The sequence below is a fragment of the Portunus trituberculatus genome, chromosome 37, assembly GCF_017591435.1.
Source record: "Portunus trituberculatus isolate SZX2019 chromosome 37, ASM1759143v1, whole genome shotgun sequence".
Classification (NCBI taxonomy): domain Eukaryota; kingdom Metazoa; phylum Arthropoda; class Malacostraca; order Decapoda; family Portunidae; genus Portunus; species Portunus trituberculatus.
The window spans coordinates 20446741-20467706 of record NC_059291.1 but is presented as its reverse complement, the minus strand read 5'-3'; the positions used below and the strand labels follow the sequence as shown (position 1 = coordinate 20467706).

Sequence of the window (20966 nt, the reverse complement as noted above, 5' to 3'; positions counted from 1 at the left end):
AAAAAAACTACATAGATTTGTTTGCAGATGATGCAAAACTTCTGAGAATAATAAGGAACATTGGTGACTATATGAAATTCCAGAAAGATATTTACAAGATCTGGGAATGGAGCCAAAAATGAAAATAAAAATTTAACCTCTTCACTCCGGACAACATAAAAAGGCTCCTGGCGCCTGACTCAAGAGGCAGCTGTCTCTCTCTCTCTCTCTCTCTCTCTCTCTCTCTCTCTCTCTCTCTCTCTCTCTCTCTCTCTATCTATCTATCTCTCCCCACTATAGAAATAAAGATGATGGCAAGTGATTTTTCATAATGGTACGTACAATAAAAAATAAACCCACACAAATATAGAGAAAAAATTATAGTCTGCATTCTCAAAGCCATTTTCTGAAGATGACAAATGAGAGAAAATGTTAATCTTTAAAGTAAACTAATCTATTGGTACCATAAAAAAATAAAATAAAATAATTATTTCCAGCATGGTGTATCAGTACTTATTCTGATATAAAAGTCTTACACCTTTGTAATAATGATGAAAGTCAAGTATGCTCTCGTATCATATAAGACCTACATTCTAAGACATCTCATACAGTATCTGGGAAAGAAAACACACCATCTTAGCAGAAAGCAGACATGATACAATATGTGTCATCAGATATGTCATGAGTGACATATCCAATGAATTCACAATGACGCAAAATATGCGTCATTGTGTTAAAGGGTTTACTACCAGGAAATGGATAAAAGTAATAGAAGGCCTATGTGGGAATATAAACTGGGAAAAAGATTATAATGAAAAGGAGTGAAGAGAAAGACTCGGGAGTGATTATAAAAGACACCCTGACTCCAGAAAGACACATAAATGGAATATTTGCATCAACATACAAGACACTAACTAACATCAGGGTGGTGTTCAGTTACATGGATAAGAGTATGATGAAAAGATCATAACCACTATGGTAAGATCTAGACTAAAATATGCAGCAGTGGTATAGTCACCATACAGGCAGAAAGACATCAAGAAACTAGAAAGAATCCAAAGGACCACTATAAAGATGGTCCCAGAAGTAAAGGATCTTCCTTATGAAGAAACAATGAAGGAAATGGAACTACCAATTTTAAAGTATAGACAAGAAAGAGGAGACCTAATAACGATGTATAAGTTAGTAAACCATATGGAAAAGATAAATAGACAAGACCTGATATCACTGACAGAAGATGGAGATAGACAAACATTCCAAGAAGATCATGGAAAGTCAGTGTATGAGGAACATTAAGTTCAGTTTTCTACATAGGATGGTGGACATTTGGAATCGATTGAGTGAAGAGATTGTAACAGCAGAAAGAGTGCACAAATTCAAGGAAAAGTTGGATAACTGTAGATATGGAGATGGGTCACTATGAGCCCTGCTTGAACCCTGTAATATACAACTAGGGAAATACAACTAAGTAAATACACACACATACACACACACACACACACACACACAAAAGGAATTGGACCACAGGCCTAGACGTATGTACAGGGGGAGAGGGGACCATAGGTTCTCCTATCTCCAAAGGAAATAAGTGTTAGACCCCATATAGCTAATTAATGAACAACAAGAGATGGAACCAAGTAGCGCTGCCAGGCACACGATGGACCCAAAATATACGCCGAGTGGGAACCAACGCATTATAGAAACCCCTATAGGTTTAAGAAAACTGACTGATGATATTATGGATAAGGATTTCTAAGGTTTCAGGGATAAAAGAAGTAATATGAAAAGACTTGTTAATGTAGAAAGAGAATTAAGATACATGAAGGAGGTGATGACCAGTCTTATGGATAAACAAGACCGACTGCTTACAGAAAACACAGCTCTGAAACTAAGAGTAACTGAATGCGAGAAAGTAAGTGAAATAAACCAAGAATTGAAAGAGGAGATTCTAGATATAAGGAAACAAAATGACATTCTTAAAACAACATGTCAAAATTATGAAAGCTCTCTAAAGAACTTGCAGGATAAAGTGCAGCACAGGATTACAGACAGGGTAGAAGGTGGTCTAGGTGATAATAAGTTGAAAGAATTAAGAAATGAATGGAAACAAGAGCAAGAAGAGGTAAAAGTCAAATTTTCAGAAGTGGTAAGGAGGCAAATTCAGGAGAACACCAAAGTCACTATAATAGAGGTTATCAAGGAGAAGGAAGATTTAGTGCGAGATGCAGTGGACAAGAAAAAAAGCTTTGTGATTTATGAGATGAGAGAAAAGAAAAATCCAAATAAATTCACAAGAGATCGTGAAGAAAGGGAAATGGCCAAAACAATTATCAAACGAGTACAAGACAGCACACAAGAATTTGAGCAGAAGGTAGAGGAAGTGAATAGACTGGGAAGGTACAGTGAAGGAGGAAAGAGACCAATGAAGGTAAAAATGAGATCTCAAGTGGCTGTAGAGGAAATTATGGCTAGAAAAGAGAAGCTGGCCAATGATGTCGATCACAAGAAAATATGGATAAAAAGAGATATGAACATAGAAGAAAGGGAAAAGGAGAAAGTGCTAAGAAGTGAAGCTAAGGAAAAAAACGAGAAAAGGACAGAGATAGAGAAGAAGAATTTTTACTGGAGGGTTCTGGATATGAGACTAAAGAAGTGGTATCTAAGGAAAAAAGAGGAGGTTGTGGAGGAGGTAATAAATTAAGAGTGACTTATACTAACATAGATGGTTTGTTATCTAGTATATTGGAAGTTCGGGATTATTTGAAAGAGAAAAAGCCAGATGTAATGTGTATCATTGAAACAAAACTGAAAAAAAGAGATCCATGTCAGCTTTAAAGAAGGATATAATACCTGGAGGAGGGACAGGAAGGATAAAGGGGGAGGAGGAGTGCTAATAATGGTTCATGATAACATATGTGTGGAGGATGTGCAATATGGAGAGGATAAAGTGAAAGTATTGGGAGTAACAATCAGAACAGAAGATTTGAAGAAAAAGAAAAATTATAGTCACTTATGTTCCACCAAAGACTAATACATGGGGATCAGAAGAGCATAAAGATATGCAAAGAGAGGCGATAAAGTGCCTAGATAACATGATAAGAAAAGATAGAAGAATACTCTTAGTTGGAGACTTTAACTGTAAAAAAATAAACTGGAGAGAGATGGAAGTAATGGAAAATGCTAGGCAGTGGAGTGAGAAAGTGTTACAGCGAACTATGGTTAATACAATGGACCAATGGGTGGATAAGTCCACAAGGTACAGGGGGGATGAAGAACCATCGTTGCTTGACTTAGTCTTCACAAAGAAACCAGAGTCCCCTCCAATCATACAATACCTTAGTCTAATGGGGAAAAGTGATCATGTGACAGTAGAGATACAAATGCAGGAGGAAGACGAGAGAAGTTACAGAGAGGACTTTAAAGGAGAGAGATTAAATTATGCAAGAGCGGATTTTGAAAAATTATAGAGTTATTTTGCTGATATTCAGTGGAGTAATATTATGTGCAGGAAGACTGTACAAGAGAAATATAATATATTCTTACAAAAATACTATGAACAAGTAAAAAAGTTTGTTTCTGTTTATAAAGTTCAGAAAAAAATACATACTTGGTACAATGCTAGATGCATACAAGCAAAAAAGGCAAAGGATAAAGCGTGGAAGAAACTTTTAAAGCAGGGAAATTACTATAATAGTCGGCAGTACAAAGATACTAGAAATGAATATAATAGAGTAAGAAGAGAGGAAGAAAGAAACTTTGAGAAAGATGTAGTGGATAAAAGCAAGGAGGAACCCAAACTTTTCTACAAGTTTATAAATGGAAAACAAAGAATATGGAAACAATTGAAAAAATAATTAAAGAAAGAAAGACATACCAAACAGAGAAAGAAATATGTGAAATAATGAATGAAAGCTTCAAAACGGTATTCACTGAAGATGATGATTTCACAGAACCTAATAGGACATTGAATTGCCAAGGATTACAGGAGATTGCAGTGCACAAAGAGGATATTGGAAGATTACTGGACAGGTTGGAAGTCAGAAAAGCAATGGGGCCAGATTGTGTATCAGGCTGGGTGTTAAAAGAATGTAAAGAGCAAGTACTGGAGCCAATTTGGGAAATAATTAAAAGTTCAATAAATGAAGGGAAAGTTCCACAAGAGTGGAAGAGAGCTAATGTAATGACGATATTTAAAGGAGGTAAGGCAACTGAACCACTAAACTACAGACCGGTGTCACTTACAAGTGTCGTAGGGAAGTTATGTGAAATAATTATCAAAGAAAAGTGGGTTAAATTTCTAGAAGAGGAGCAAGTCATATCGAACAGACAATTTGGGTTCAGGACAGGGTGGTCATGTGTATCAAATTTAATAAGCTTCTACTCCAGAGTTATTGCAGGACTTGAAAACAGAGATGGATGGGAAGACACAGTACACCTGGACATTAAAGAGGCATTTGATAAAGTCCCTCACGGAAGACTTTTTTGGAAACTAGAGAACATAGGAGGACTGCGTGGAACCTTGCTCGAATGGACAAGAGATTATTTGAAGGATAGGGAAATGAGAACTGTGATCAGAGATACATACTCATCTTGGAGTACAATAACTAGCGGAGTGCCACAAGGGTCAGTGTTAGCCCCCATCATGTTTCAAGTTTATGTAAACGACATTCACATTGGGATAAACAGCTATATGAATTTATTCGCTGATGATGCAAAATTACTAAAAGTTATCAAGACCAGAGAGGACTGTCTGTTGTTACAGGAAGATTTAAACAAGATCTATGAATGGAGCAGGAAGTGGAAATTGGAGTTTAATGCCAAGAAATGTCACATAATGGAACTAGGAAAGAGTAAGAGAAGACTAGTATGGAACTATTTAATAGGACAAGAGCAAATAACGAAGACAAATGAAGAAAATTATCTTGGAGTGATCATACAAGAAAATCTGAGCCCTGATAAACACATAAACAAGATATTTGGACTATCATATAAGATGTTGACTAATATAAGAGTGGCATTTCATTACATGGATAAAGATATGATGAAAAAAATCATCACAAGAATGATACGCCGCAGGCTGGAATATGCAGATGTGGTATGGTCTCCGAGCTCTAAAAAAGATATAAGAAAACTGGAAAGGATACAGAAGATTGCTACAAAGATGGTGCTGGAATTAAAGGACCTCACATATGAAGAACGATTGAAGGAAATGGGACTGCCAATCTTACAGGATAGAAAAGAAGGTGGGGACCTAACAACAATGTATAAGATAGTAAATGATATTGAAAAAATAGACAAAGAAGACCTGGTACTGTTGGCGGAACGAGATGGAAGGGCAAGAGGACATGAAAAGAAGATCAGGATGAGGCAGTAAGTGAAGGATGTTGGAAAATACAGTTTTCCACAGAACGATGGAAATATGGAATGCATTGGATAAGGAAACTGTCGCAGCACATAGTGTGCATAACTTTAAAGAAAAACTAGATAAATGGAGATATGGAGACAGGACACTATGAGCCCCGCTTGAACCCTGTACAATACAACTAGGTAAATACAACTAAGTAAATACACACACACACACACCTCACAATTTAACCTCTTCACTCCGGACAACAGAAAAAGGCTCCTGGCGCCTAACTCAGAGGTGGTTCCCATATATAAGAGTGGAAGGAAGGAAGAACCTTTAAATCACAGACCGGTATCACTAACTAGTGTAATATGCAAGATGTGTGAAAAAATAATAAAGAAACAATTGAACAAGTTCCTTGAAGACAAATTAATATCAAATAGCCAATTTGGTTTTAGAAAAAGACAGTCGTGTGTAATTAATTTACTGAGTTTCTACTCAAGAATAGTTGATAGAGTACAAAAGAGAGAGAGATGGGTTGACTGTATTTATTTGGATTTAAAAAAGGCGTTTGATAAAGTGCCACATGCAAGATTACTGTGGAAGTTAAAGGAGAAGGGTGGCTTAAAAGGAAGCACATTGAGATGGATGGAAAATTATATGAGGAGGAGAGAAATAAGGACGGTAGTTAAAAATATGAAGTCCAAGTGGAGAGCAGTAGAAAGCCGAGTGCCACAGGGGTCAGTATTGCCGTCAATACTTTTTCTCATATATATAAATGACATGCCAGAGGGAGTGAACAGCTACATAAATCTGTTTGTGGACAATGCAAAACTGTGCAGAGTTATAAAGCAAAAAGAGGATTGTGAAATACTGCAGGAAGACTTAAATAAGATCTAGAAATGGAGTAAAAAATGGGAGATGGAATTCAATGTGGACAAAAGCCATGTCATGGAAATGGGAAAAAGTGAAAGACAACCAGTGGGAATCTATAAGATGAGAGATGGAGTAGAACTGGAGAAAGTAAAATAAGAAAAGGACTTGGGAGTGATGATGGTAGAAAACAATCAACCGGTAAGCCATATTGATAGAATTTTCAGTGAGACATATAATTTGCTAAGGAATATTGGATTAGCATTTCACTACATGGACAAAGAAATGATGAAGAAATTGATAAGTACTATAATAAGACCCAGATTGAAATATGCAGGAGTTGTGTGGACCCCCCATAAAAAGAAACACATAAAGAAATTGGAGAGACTACAAAAAATGGCTACAAGAATGGTTCCAGAATTTAAAGGGATGACATATGAGGAGATACTAAAAGCTATGGATCTACCAACCCTGGAACAAAGAAGAGAGAGAAGGGATCTGATACAAGTTTATAAATTGATCAACGGAATGGATCAAGTGGATAATGAGAGACTAATCCTGAGAGAAGAATATGACATTAGAAGCACAAGATCGCATAGTAAGAAACTGAGGAAGGGAAGATGTCTGAGAGATGTTAAAAAATATAGTTTCCCGCAAAGATGTGTTGAGACTTGGAACAGTTTGAGTGAGGAAGTGGTGTCAGCAATGAGTGTGCATAGTTTAAAAAAAAAAATTTGATAAGTGTAGATATGGAGACAGGGCCACACGAGCATAAAGCCCTGGCCCTGTAAAACTACAACTAGGTAAATATGCGCACACACACACACACACACACACACACACACACACAAGCAATGTGCTTCAGTGAGAATAGTTATTGCTATTGAGGGGCGACCAGAGCGAGTGAACGAGTGTACAGAGTGAACGTAGCCTGGTGGCGTGTACATTGGAGTGATCGGAGGTGGGAGAACCTCCACACTCCAAACGACAGAGCGGGAACCCACAAAGGCCAGCCATAGCAGCCGCCAACGCATCCAACCACACACGTAACTACCAGGCCTGGACCCCAGTGACCACACACCCACATGTTCCCAGGAAAAGTAAGAAAAAATGGATGGACCGGTAAGGAATAAATTACCAAATTCAAAATATGTTGATGAGGCCCAGGGAGCAAAGCCAAAAGTGGCCAGTCAAAGCATGAGTCCAGCTTCAACAGGGGCAACATTGCAAGGTAGATTGGTGATGTTGGAGAAGAGATTTGAGGAGTTAGTGAAGGAATTAAAAGTTCAGAGGAGTGAGGAGGAGCAGGATAGAGAATTCCGCAAGGCTTTGAAGGAAAGAGTTAAGAGACTGGAGGAAAATGAAAACGATTGGTGGATGAGAATGCGCATTTGAAGGTGGAGGTTGAAAAATACAAGAGACGGTTGGAGGAGAAAATGGATAGAGTAGTAAAGGAGAAAGATGACTTTAAGGAAATGATTAGTGAGCAGAATGAAAGGCTTGAAAGGGAATGGGAACTGAAGAAAACACAATGGACTGAGTCGAGGGAAGCAGAGATGGTTGGATTACAAGAAATAATTAAAGATCAGTTGAAGGAAGACAAAAAAGAAAGGTCCAAGGAACTGGTTAATGTAATGAAGAATACAGAAACATTGATAAGGGAAATAGCAGAAAAGAAGAAGAGTGTGTTAATATTTGGGATGAAAGAACAAAATATAACATATAAGCCTAAGAGAATTAAGGAAGAATTAAAACGGTAAGAGATCTGTTAAAAATCTAAATGATGATGAAAAAAAGACCTACAAGAAGAAGTGGAAGAGATCCATAGACTGGGTCCGTATAAGGAGGGAGTGAGCAGACCGATTAAAGTAGTACTGAAGTCACAACAATCTGCGGAGGATGTCCTATATAGAACATCAAAGTTAAGAGAGATAGAAGGTTGTAAAGAGGTGTTTGTGAGAAAGAATAGAAATGAGGAAGAGAGGAGAAGATATAAGGAATTGGTGGAAGAGGCGAGAAGGAAAAATGATGAGCGGTCTGAGGAGGAAAGAGAAAAGTTTTTTTGGAGAGTTATAGGAGAGAGAGTCAGAAAGTGGTATGTGGAAAGAAGGAATACGGAGGAACCCCTAGAGAGAGCAGTGGGTGGACCGTAATGTATACTAATATAGATGGGATACTGTCAAGTAGATTGGAATTGCAAGACTATATGATAGTGGAGAAGCCTGATATAGTGTGTTTGACTGAGACAAAATTGCATGAAAAAACAAAGATAAATTTGGATAATAAATATAATATATGGAGAAAGGATAGAGAGTAAAGGTGGAGGAGGAGTTATGATTATGACGAAGAAATAAATAAATGTGGATAAGGTTTGGTATGGGAAGAACAACGCAGAAGTGATAAGCATAAGGATAAAAAGTGATGGAAAAGAATTAATAATCATGGTGACCTATGTACCTCCTAAAACAAATTCTTGGACATTAAGGGAATACGACAATATGATCAAGGATACTTTACAGAGTTTGGAAAGTGTATTATCTGGAAAAGAAAGGTGATACTAGTAGGAGATTTTAATTGTAAGGAGGTGGATTGGGAAAATCTAGTAAGTGGTGTTGGAGAAGAAGCATGGGAGAGAGATTTCTTAATCTAATGATGGAAAATATGATGGAACAGAGGGTGAAGGAAAATACTAGATATAGAGGAGATGATGAACCGGCTAGACTGGATTTGGTGTTAACAAGAGAAGTGTACCTATGTGGAGATATACAATACAAGTGTCCTTTGGGAAAGAGTGATCATGTGGTTATGGAAATGCAGATAGCAATAACACAGCGAAGGAAGGACGAGACATACAGGAGTGGTAGATTGAATTATAGAAAGATGGACACAGAAAGTTTGAAAAATTATTTCAGAAAATTAGATTGGGAGGAGATGTTACAAATCAGAGAAGTGCAAAAGAAATATGAGATTTTTATGAAATATTATAAAGAAGGAGTTATGAAATTTGTACCAAAGTATAAACCGAGAGAGGAAGGAAGAAAGGATTGGTTTAATGCAACTTGTGTTAAGGCTAAGGAAAAGAGAGATGTGGCTTGGAAAAGATGGAAAAGAGCAGGAATATACTAAATAAGGAGAATTATAGAGTGGCAAGAAATGAGTATGTGAGGGTAAGGAGGGAGGAAGAAAGAAAATTTGAAAAAGATATTGTAGACAAGAGTAAGGAACATCCAAAATTGTTTTACAGGTTCATAAATGGTAAACTTAAAAAGAGAGAGTCCATTGAAAGATTAAAAGGAGAGCAAGGGATAGTAGATGACCCTAAGAATATAGCAGAATTGCTAAATAATAGGTTTCAGCAAGTATTTACTGAAGAAACAATGTTTGTAAAGCCTCAGAATGTACAAGGAAATGTGCACATGGAGGACATTAAGATACCTAAAAAGGAGTTATATAAAATGTTGGAGGAACTTAAAGATGATAAAGCGATGGGACCAGATGAAGTTTCAGGAAAATTATTGAAGGAGTGTAGAGAAGAATTGATTGATCCATTATATGATATTATAAGGTGTTCATTAGAAACAGGGAAGTACCAGTAGAGTGGAAGAGAGCTGAAGTGGTGCCCATTTATAAGGGAGGCAGTAAGGAAGAGCCTCTTAACTATAGACCTGTGTCTCTAACAAGTGTGGTCGGTAAGATTTGTGAGAGGGTGATAAAGAAATATTGGATACGGTTCCTGGAGGATCATAAGTTATTATCGGATCATCAATTTGGCTTCAGGAAAGGGAGGTCATGTGTAACAAATCTACTGAGCTTTTATTCAAGAGTGGTTGACAAAATACAGAGAGAGAGGGATGGATGGACTGTGTATATTTGGATTTAAAGAAAGCTTTTGACAAGGTACCTCACGAGAGACTGTTATGGAAAGTAGAGATTTATGGAGGACTGAAAGGAAAAGTGTTAAAGTGGATGGAAAACTACTTGAGATGGAGGGAGATGAGAACGGTAATAAGGGATGCAAGGTCGGACTGGTTGGTGGTGGAGAGTGGAGTCCCACAAGGCTCAGTGCTGGCACCAATACTTTTCCTGGTATATATTAATGACATGCCAGAGGAGTAAACAGTTATATTAATTTGTTTGCGGATGATGCGAAGTTGTGTAGGTGTGTGAAGAGTGAAGAAGATTGTGAAATTTTACAGGCAGACCTGGATAAGATTTGGGAGTGGAGCAAGAGGTGGCAAATGGAATTTAATCTGAGCAAAAGTCATGTGATGGAGATGGGAAAGAGTGGAAGACGGCCAAGAGGGTCATATAAGATGGGTGAAGAAGTAGTGTTGAAAAAGGTGGAAAAGGAAAAGGATTTGGGAGTGATAATACAAGACCATGGGCAGTTTGAGGCTCATATTGATAAGATGTTTGGAGAAACGTATAATTTGATAAAAATATTGGATTAGCCTTCCATTATATGGATAAAGATATGATGAAGAAATTAATTAGTATGGTAATTAGACCAAGATTGGAATATGCTGGAGTGGTTTGGTCCCCTTATAAAAAGAAGCATATAAGGAAGTTGGAGAGATTGCAGAGAATGGCAACAAAAATGGTTCCGGAATTGGCAGAAATGACCTATGAGGAGAGATTAAAAGAAATGAATTTGCCTACCTTGGAACAAAGAAGAGAAAGAGGAGATTTAATACAGGTTTATAAACTGTTGAATGGACTGGATGAAGTGGATAATGAGCAAATGATGTTGAGAGAGGAAAACTTAATTAGAACTACAAGATCGCATAGTAAAAAGATAGCCAAGGAATATGCTTGAAGGATGTGAAGAAATATAGTTTCCCACAAAGATGTGTGGAGGTGTGGAATGGTTTGAGTGAGGAGGTGGTGTCAGCAAGGAGTGTGCATAGTTTTAAAGGAAAGTTGGATGTGTGTAGATATGGAGACGGGGCCACACGAGTATGATACCCAGGCCCTGTAAAATTACAACTAGGTGAATACACACACACACACACACACACACACACACACACACACACACACACACACACACACACACACACACACACACACACTTTTGGCTTCCTGTGATCCCCTTCCCACTCTCCTACCTGTCATTCCAATCCCTCATTTACTGTATCCACCTGCCAATAAGTTAATCATGTGTGATTACTAAAGTGATATATTCCTGAACTTCATAAATGGTGAGTTTTTATTTCCAATATAATTCATGTCAATATTTTGTAGATATGATTAATTTCCTAGTGGTAAAGTACAAGAGTTGGTTAATTTTCAAGCAACAAAACTCTTGCTATATTTCACTCATTTAAATCTTGAATCACTTTTAGTATTTCACATCTGGTAGTATTCTTTTCATGGTTACTCTTTTTGTCAGATGTGAGGTTCCACTGTACAATGTTGTTAGTAAACAAACTCCACAGTCCTAATGTACTTGCAAGTTATGACAAATATGTAATAAGTTCTTGAAGTCTCATTTCCCAGTGTCTCCAAGGAGTCTGAAGGTGGAATGAGTTGCAATACCCTTATACCTACAACAAAGTATTATAAATATTTTCACTTCATGGTAAACATGAAAAACCAAGAACTAGGATAAGAACATCAGTGGGGCAACAATGCAAGATGCAATGAAAAAAAGTTAAGAACATCTTATCCCATCATGAAAATTACTGAACTGAAGCTACATGTTTAATAGTAATTGCCATAATATAATTGAGCTAACTTTACCAATCAACCACATGACATTTATATCTATACTCAGTGCAGCCTAAACTGGATGTTTTAGTGAGGCCGTGGGTTTCACCAGGATTCCTTGACTATTGTCACATCTCCATAGATCATGGGTTTGCCTTCTTTCTACAACCCTGCTCCACCTCCTTACCTCTCTCTCTCTCTCTCTCTCTCTCTCTCTCTCTCTCTCTCTCTCTCTCTCTCTCTCTGTTTCTATATAAACTGGCCTATTCCCAAAATCATTCAAACTTTTGCTCTACATCACAGCAATGTAAAAACTAAGGTGTGTTTTCTAAATAAAAATTTCCTCCCATCCTAAATGTGGCACATGAACAGAGGAGTGTGACCTTGCTGATCTGTTCACCTGAACTGACTCGCCAGTCAGTGATGACCTACCCTCACACGCAGTCTTAGTATGGACCATTTTCCTACTTAAGCTTGCTATATGGCCACCTTCACAGCCAATCTAAGGCAATTATTTACAACATGAACAAGTACTTCTTGGAAGAAAAGGCAAATAGGGGACCAATACTGCCACCCTCAAAAGCAGTTGCCTTGACAGACAAATAGAGAGGTGGGGAGGCGAGGCAGGGTTGGAGAACAGGGCACTGAACTGTGGAGATGTGGCACTAGCTGTCAAATAGAGGACTGCACCCAAATATCTGGTTTAGATTGTGGTTGGTACAGGATATAATTTATAGTACCACAGATGATACAAATAATCAGACTTTAAAATGAATGAGATTTGCTATAATCATACTGAAAATAAGATGATAAGAAAAAGCACAAAAAGTTGACAATGTTCATCACAACTGTGATGCAACTGACAGTCAATCTGAAATGTATCTGAAGTGGATTAATTATTCTATACATTGACATAAGAAACAAAATGACCGACTTGAATTAAATACTCTAGAAATGAACAAATGACACATCCTTTTTTATAAACACAGAACAATGACTCCTGAGGAACAAACTGTGTATTATGAGTCACTACATGGTGTTAAACTATGCCCAACAGTCAAACTATAATCTTTACACTGACCATGGTGTCTCCATTAGGTACATGGTGCTTGAAGTCTGCTATGGATGACATCAAGTATGGAATCCGGTTATCCAGAACATCTGTAAGTGCTTCTTGGGCTAACTGTCGGAAGCACAGGATGACACCAATTATCTGCATTCTGGTTAAGACATTATCCACCTCTGGAAATAAAGTGCAAAGGCTGCATACTTTACAAAGAAGACTTTGACTAAAACCAAACTAGAGATATGTAATCTATTCTAGCCAGTTAACTCTGACCTTTTACTTACGCTGGAGTTTCTTGAACAATTCCTTCATTTGGTCAGGTTTGTCAAAATTTGTTCTCATAGAGAGCAAAACATCCTTGTTAACCACCACAAGTTTCTGAAAAAAAGAAAAAAAAAAGATCACCTATATTTAAAACAATCAAATCATAACCATCTACAAGTGAAAAACAAATTAAAATAAGAAGAAAATTTCCAATACTATGGTTCTGCCACATAATATTATTCAGTGATAGACAATTATTTTGTCATATATAGACAGGGAGCTCAGCCTGAATACACTTTCACCAAGTAATGATAACAATAGAAACAATGTTGATAATTTTTTGGTATAATATATATATATATATATATATATATATATATATATATATATATATATATATATATATATATATATATATATATATATATATGACAGCTCATGAGATGCATCTTTTCTATATAAAAAAAAAAAAAAAAACTCAAGAAATGAGCCTGTCCTCAGAGGCCAAGGTTCAGCATTGGGGCAATGTTTGGTGGTAAGTCTATGGCAACAGAGGTTCTAAAAACAAACCCCAGACATCTTCACACATGTAAACAAAGTGATGATTTGGTACCACACCACAACTCTTTATTTCAAGGTAACAATGTATAATAGGTCACACTTAGCGGTGATTCAGGAAGAATTTGTCTAAGTGACCATGTACCACGCACTGCATTTACCAAAACAAACATGCTGTTGGTTACCCACCGAATCCAGTGACAAAGGCAAGCTTCACTATGCATTCTTTAAAGTGTGATGCCATTACTCCATGAGGTAAGACAAACTTTCATACAATTAATATTGCACTATCTTCTGATATTCTTACCTTGCATACATGAGAGAAAAGAAAAAAAGTAATGAATCTTTTTTCTTTCTTTCTTTAAATCCCCTTTGGCTTTCAAAATGTACTAAAATATTACATTAGAATTACATGTAGAATAATGGAGAAAAAAAAAATAAATAAATAAATAAAAAAAAAAAAAATCAGGACTATTATCCTGTAGTCTCTAGCAATCATTGCCGATGCCTATTTTTTTTCTTTTTATATGTCCTGGCCTATAGTGCCTGTAGGTAATTTGAAGAGTATTGGAAGCGCTGTTAAGCTTCCACTCATTAGTGGCGCAGGCAATTTTATTTATAGTGGTACCCATATTAGGGCCCATATCACCACCCAACCTGGGTATTATAGCGACATGTAGGTAACTTTAAACCACTCAACAAACAACAAAGTTTCAAGGCGATATGTGGTGGTATCTGAACCTAGCGTGGACGTCTGCCTGATCCCACGCTCACCACCTAATCCACTACGCCACCGCCTCCCTATGCCAGGTGCATGTTTACATTTCACAACAGCAATAGTATGTAGGCTAACACCATATATTAAAGTTTTTAAATGCAAAACATTGGGATCTAATAATGATCTAAATGCATGTGAGTCTTCAAATGTCAGGCAAAATCCTTCACTTCATATTCTGAGATTAAATCTACTCATTTATCCTTTTCTTTTTTTTTTTCACTTCAATGTCTGCCAAAACTGGGTGTGTCTTATGAGCCATCAAATATGGTATATATATGATTACAATATTACATAACAGTGACTATAAATTATATTTACCTTTAATTCTTGCACTTGGTTTGCAATATGCCACATCAAATTTTCATTCAATGCTTTCATTCCATAGGGTCCAATCAATTCTGCCAGTGCTCTAAGTTCATTTATGTCAGAGAATTCTTCAGCAGCAAATGGCTGGGCTCCCTCAGTAGTCAGAGAGACAAAAGCACGCTGGTTCTTGGAGAAAACAATGTGCCCAGCACTGACACGACGCAGCAGGATTTCTGAATACCTATTGTGGCAATTATGAAAGCAATTAGTGACACATCTGAGGAAAAATTGTATCTATTTTCATCTTTACATAGCAATATCTGTGTATATAAATGACTGGCATACAATTGTCATACCATGAATTGTAGTGAGCAGTGATGGTCTTCTCTCCATTGCTGTCCTGAAGTTGAGTCTGTTGTAGCAACACATTGTTGAACACTCTTGTAATGTCTATGTGCACTGGAGAGGGAGTAATAAAGTCTTTCAGAGATTATCTTCACTATATTTGTCTAACTAGTGTTGCAGGTCTTGATATTTCAGACCTAGTTAGTCTTGACCTTGTTCTCAAAGCTTCAAATATTGGAGTTTAGAACAAGTCATGTTAAGACCTACATCAAGCATGCAGTGCAACATGGAGAAGATCAAATTTATGAAAAAAAAAAAAATAATAAAATAAATAAATAAATAAAATAAATAAATAAAAAGATTAAAAAAAAAATACATATATATATGGCTTGCCATGTATATAACACTGGCTATAAATACAACTGAGCTAGTGCTTATGCCTATAAGCTAGAGATGATGCATGACCACTGATAAGAGACCATGCAATTCAAAAGGTAGCATAGCATGGCATGGCATTGTATGATAATTTCCAATTACATACACATTCTTGCAGTTGTGTTCAGCTTTACTCTATCAAGATGAATGTAATTCTGCACTTTTTATAAGCTTACATTGTAAGTTTAACTTATTTGGAAAATGTACCAACAAAAAAATGCTAACTTTCTTTGTTTTTCTTCTAGCCAGTGAACTAATGAAAGCAGAAATATTTGACACAATGTCAAATTATTGACAAGTTAGCTTTTTTTCAATGTGTGTATTTCTTACCTTAGATGTTGCCCTACCAGATATATCTGGCAGCATGGTTACCAAGTGTGCAGATATACTTTTGGAATTCATACATTACATTTGTCTTTTTTTTTCTTTTCAGTTTTCAAGAAGAAAATTTACAAGTACAGTGGTATCTCGACATACAAATTTAATTTGTTCCATGACAATCGTTGTATATCAAAGAAATCATATATCAAATCAATTTTTCCCATAGAAATTAATGGAAATAGAATTAATTCGTTCTTGTGATACATATTTACCACCCCAAAAAATTAACATGCTTGAAATACCAACCAAATACAGGTAACTCTCAATTTACGTGTGTTTGATTTATGCATTTTTGTTATAACACGACCGAAAAAATATTATACAGTAATGACCCGCATATCCGGATTATAGCAGCCAAGGCCCTGGCAGATACACAAAATATCCGGATTCGCGGAAATTTCTCTCCCAATCCCTTATAATTTGAGAAAAAACATGTACATAATCCAAATAGGTAAGAAAACAATGAATGAAAGCACATTAAATAATTGTGTATAAAATAATGACTTTCTGGAGCATGGTAAAATGATAACATACAAGATACCTGCTTCTCTAGAAAATGTGAGGGTTGGGAAGGTGCCATCAGCAGCATCATGGCAATCTGCTGTTTCACTGCTGAACTGGACACTATCTGAGTCATTATTAGTGTGTTGAAATGAGATAATGATAGTGAAGTATTTATTGTTTGTCTGGTACAGCTTTCTACCTTTGTCTCAACATAATCTTTTGTAATAGTGTTATTGTAAGAGCTATGTCATGTAAAGTTGTGATGATGAAGGCAGTAAGAAAAAAGAAAAAGTGTTTGAAAAGATCATAAGAGTCTTATGATATAGAGAGATGGTGGAGAAGTCTGGCAGTGAGGCATGGGGTGAGGCAGGGTCTTGGAGGGGGAGATAACACGCATGACAGAGGGAGAGGGGAGGCCAGAATTGAAAGTCCAGCTGTCTCACAACAATACATTTGTTTGTTTGTTTCTAGTTGTCTTCTCTTCTTGATGTTTCTCATTCTAATTCTCGTCAACTTATACCTGTCAGGCAAAAATTAGAGAGCTAAATGACACACCTTCCTAGTTGACACCTGGCCACATAACTGTGCAGGGTGTGAGTCAGGCTAGGACACAATCACACAAGACATTTAAAAATGGCTTCCTGATGGGAAGGGTATTCAATTATCAAAAAATAAACTATACCATCTGGTAATTTAGGGTCTGAAGATTTTGGAGATACAATAGTAATCCTAAAATCTTAAATCAAACAAAATTAAATAAATATATCCTGCATCTCCATAAATTCTGAGTTTAATTTTTTTTGGGGGTGGGGAATTTGTATAAGTCAGATATATATACAGTAATCACCTGCGTATCCGGATTATAGCAGCCAAGGCCCTGGCAGATACACAAAACACCCAGATACATGGAATTTCCTCTCCCAACCCTTTATAAATTGAGAAAAAACATGTACTTAACCCAAATGGGTAAGAAAACAATGAATGAAATCACATTAAATGTATAATCTGGAACAAAAAATGGTACATAAGCAGTACAAGGGGTGGTGGGATGTACACCCAACAGTAAAGGCAGCGTCACACTAGTACTTTTAAGTTAACTTTCTTTGTCGCGTTTGTCAACTGTAAACAAACATGGCTCCCCCTTCACCACCCCCCCTGACAAGCCAGCTGCTGCTATTTTTTCATTGCTATTTTTGGCCTTTAATGCTCTTTATGAGAAACTTCAGACAGCTTTGTCCACTCATAAACGACAGAACAGCTCATCTTGGCCATTTGCTACTTGGAAGTTCTGCCTTGGAGCGTCTCACAGAGAAATGTAAACAAACAACTGAACCACTTTTCCCTGCTAGGCTGGAACAATATATATATATATATATATATATATATATATATATATATATATATATATATATATATATATATATATACAGGCAACCCCCGCTTAACGAAGGTTCACACAACAAAATTTCGCTACAACGAAGGTTTCATTTTACTACCATCTGCTCGTTTAACAAACACCAAACTCATTTTAACGAAGTTTTATCCAGGTAATTTTTTTCCAAGTTTGAAAGCCCAGCCGTATCACGCAAGCCGATAGACTTTTGAATACACCAGCGTCTCTCGTGGACAACACGCGCACCACTCACTCCCTAGTTCAAAACAATAACAGCGTCAGCAGCAGCTTGTCTTCCCTCGCTCAACTTACCACCAAAATGCCCTGCAATGTCACCTTGCGTTGCTAAGAAGATCAGGAAGTATCTTACTCTCGAAGTGAAGCTGGATATTGTTCACAGACACGAGAGGCGAGAAAACTAATAGCATTTCTCGCCACCATCTTGACTCCATCTACTGTCTCTACTATTTTCAAGTCAGCAGACTCTATTAAGATGGCTGGTGAGACCATATCTTCCTTGCAAGCTAAAAGAACCCACCTGAACTCGTGACTCTACAATGGACAAAATGGAAAGCCTTGTGGAAATGTGGTACATAAGTTTCGTATGTGATATAATGATGCACCCTTTCTTTACATTCCACAGGTTGCTGGTTTGTGTCTTTCCCGTTTCACTCTCTCTCCCTTCATAAATTTAAGATCATCAACATTATAAAGTTACGTACATACAGTACATACATTAGTATACATTATAATGACTTAAATTAAATTGCCTAAATGTTTAACTTCTTAATTTTTACTTTCATTAAACCTTTCACTGTACTATGATGCACTCTTGCTTTGTTTACTCTCAATGGAAATTCAAGTCAGGGGTTAAACTTGTTATAATCAGTTCGCTTAACGAAGTTTCACTTAACGAAGGTTTTTTTAGGAACGTAACCCCTTCGTTAAGCACGGGTTGCCTGTACTGGTGTTATGATAGTATTGGTATTACCAGTAATATGGTATCAGTATGGTACAGTGGCGGCTGCGAGACAGATGACAGAGCTTTGTATATGACCAAATGTGCGGCCATTTGATTACCAGATATTTTCACCACTAATAAGCCTTTTGTGTTAATACAAGTTTACAAATGAAAAACTAGAGATAGAATAAAGGAGAGTGTCATTTTGATGACCGTGGCAGCACGTCACAACTGGCGGAATGGGAAGGGGAACACCACGGGAGCCTTTGTTTAGAACCATGTGTGTGAATGTTTGACTATCAAGTATTTTTTCAAGTATTAAATCAAACTTTTGTGTTCAAGTATTGAAAATTTTGAGTATTTAGACATTCGAGTATTGAGTCTCCACTGTATTTCGTTGTGAAACAATCATGTTTTTATCTTTTGTATAATCTTTTTCATAATCAAATACCCTTTCCACCAAAAAAACATTTTTAAATATGTCGTGCAGTTGCGTCATAGCCTGACTCACGCCCTACACAGTACATGGCCAGGCTTCAGAAATAATGTCCTTACAGGCATAAATTGACAAGGAGTAGAATCAGAAATTTCAGGAAGAGAAGACAACAAGAAACAAACAAATAGATGTATCATTGGCAGACAGCTTGACCTTGAATCCTTGCCTCCCCTCACCCTCCATCATGTGTGTTATTTCCCCCTCCAAGATGCTTGTCTCACCCCATGCCTCACTGCCACACTTCTCCATCTCTCTATATCATAAGACTGCTATTATCTTTTCAAACACTGTTTTTTCTGACTACCTTCATCATCACAACTATACATAACATAACTCTCACAATGACACTATTAGAAAAAATTATGTTGAGACAGAGGTATGAAACTGGACCAGACGAGTAATAAATACTTCACTGTATCATTATCTCACTTCAGCACACTAATAATGACTCAGAGAGTGTCCAGTTCAGTAGTAAAACAGCAGATTGCCACGACACTGTTTATGGCGTCTTCCCAACCTTCCGTACAGTGAATAATATTATCTAAAGAAGCCGGGATCTGATGCGTTATCATCTTATCATGCTCCAGGAAGTCACTATTCTATACATAATCATGTGTGAAAATTTCATGTCAATCAAATGAATAAAGATAGCAAAACAAGGACGAAATTATGAAAAATCTTTAGGAGTAAATCTCAAAAAGTGGTTTTCAACAATTCAAAACTTTACATAAAATCAGTATATACTCTGATCGATTTTTGTTTTATATCATTTTAAACTACAACTAAAATGCAATTCTTAGTTGGAATTAGATATTTGATAATGTCAATGGAAAACAAAATACAGGAAGGTTAAAAAAAAAAAAAAAAAAAAAGCCAGGCAGTTCAACTAGGGCTTTAGTCCCCAGGTCAGTCAGTCCGACTTATCATGAGATCAAAGTTATTGGGATTCAAATTATCGAGGTTCAACAGTAGTAATAAACTACATTATTGTGTAGGTATGTTATTGTTCCTTCTTACTACAGAGTGTCAGTACGTGCAGTCCTCATGAGTAGCAGTTTCCGTTTTCTTCCGCGTCTTACTAGAATAATGTGCAAACACAACCCTTAGGCCAAGTTCAGTAGCAGTTTTCCAGTATGATGTTACTGATGCAAATATATTAGAAGGTTGCTATTTTATATCTACCCCAAAAGTTGACCACTAGTTTTGGTCATAAAAAGTCCTTAAAAACTCGATTTATAGACCACAATATATGGTAATAACTGAGTGCACAAAAAAAAAACTTTATAGACATGAAGTACAATGAATATACTACCACAACATGCAGCCATGTCATGCGATGCTGGGTGTGGCCTCATTGCCAACTTAATCCTGCACAGTAGCATTAAAAAGTCTGTTTCGATTGTGGAATCACCACAGCCACCCATTGTTTCCCATGAAATTCTCTGTATCAATTTCTAAGCCAGCTTTCTAGCTGCTGCACATACCACTTTATAAAAGAGATATCTAATGCAGCATCTTTCCCACTCCTTACATTGTTCTTTGATGCAATTTTTAAACTTCTACTTGATGAT

At 36.8% G+C, this 20966-nt stretch overlaps 1 protein-coding gene across 4 annotated transcripts in view; it reads right to left on the bottom strand.

Annotated features, from left to right (window-relative positions):
- LOC123514381 (membrane-associated protein Hem-like) overlaps positions 1–20966 on the bottom strand; it is a 215930-nt gene that overhangs the window by 98261 nt on the left and 96703 nt on the right. For all 4 annotated transcript variants that reach the window (XM_045272263.1, XM_045272265.1, XM_045272264.1 and 1 more), the window contains exons 17-20: positions 15237–15339; positions 14893–15121; positions 13259–13352; positions 12990–13150 (exon numbers count right to left, since the gene is read on the bottom strand). In XM_045272263.1, coding sequence (XP_045128198.1) covers positions 12990–13150; positions 13259–13352; positions 14893–15121; positions 15237–15339 — 587 coding nt within the window. The remainder of the gene's footprint in view (positions 1–12989; positions 13151–13258; positions 13353–14892; positions 15122–15236; positions 15340–20966) is intronic.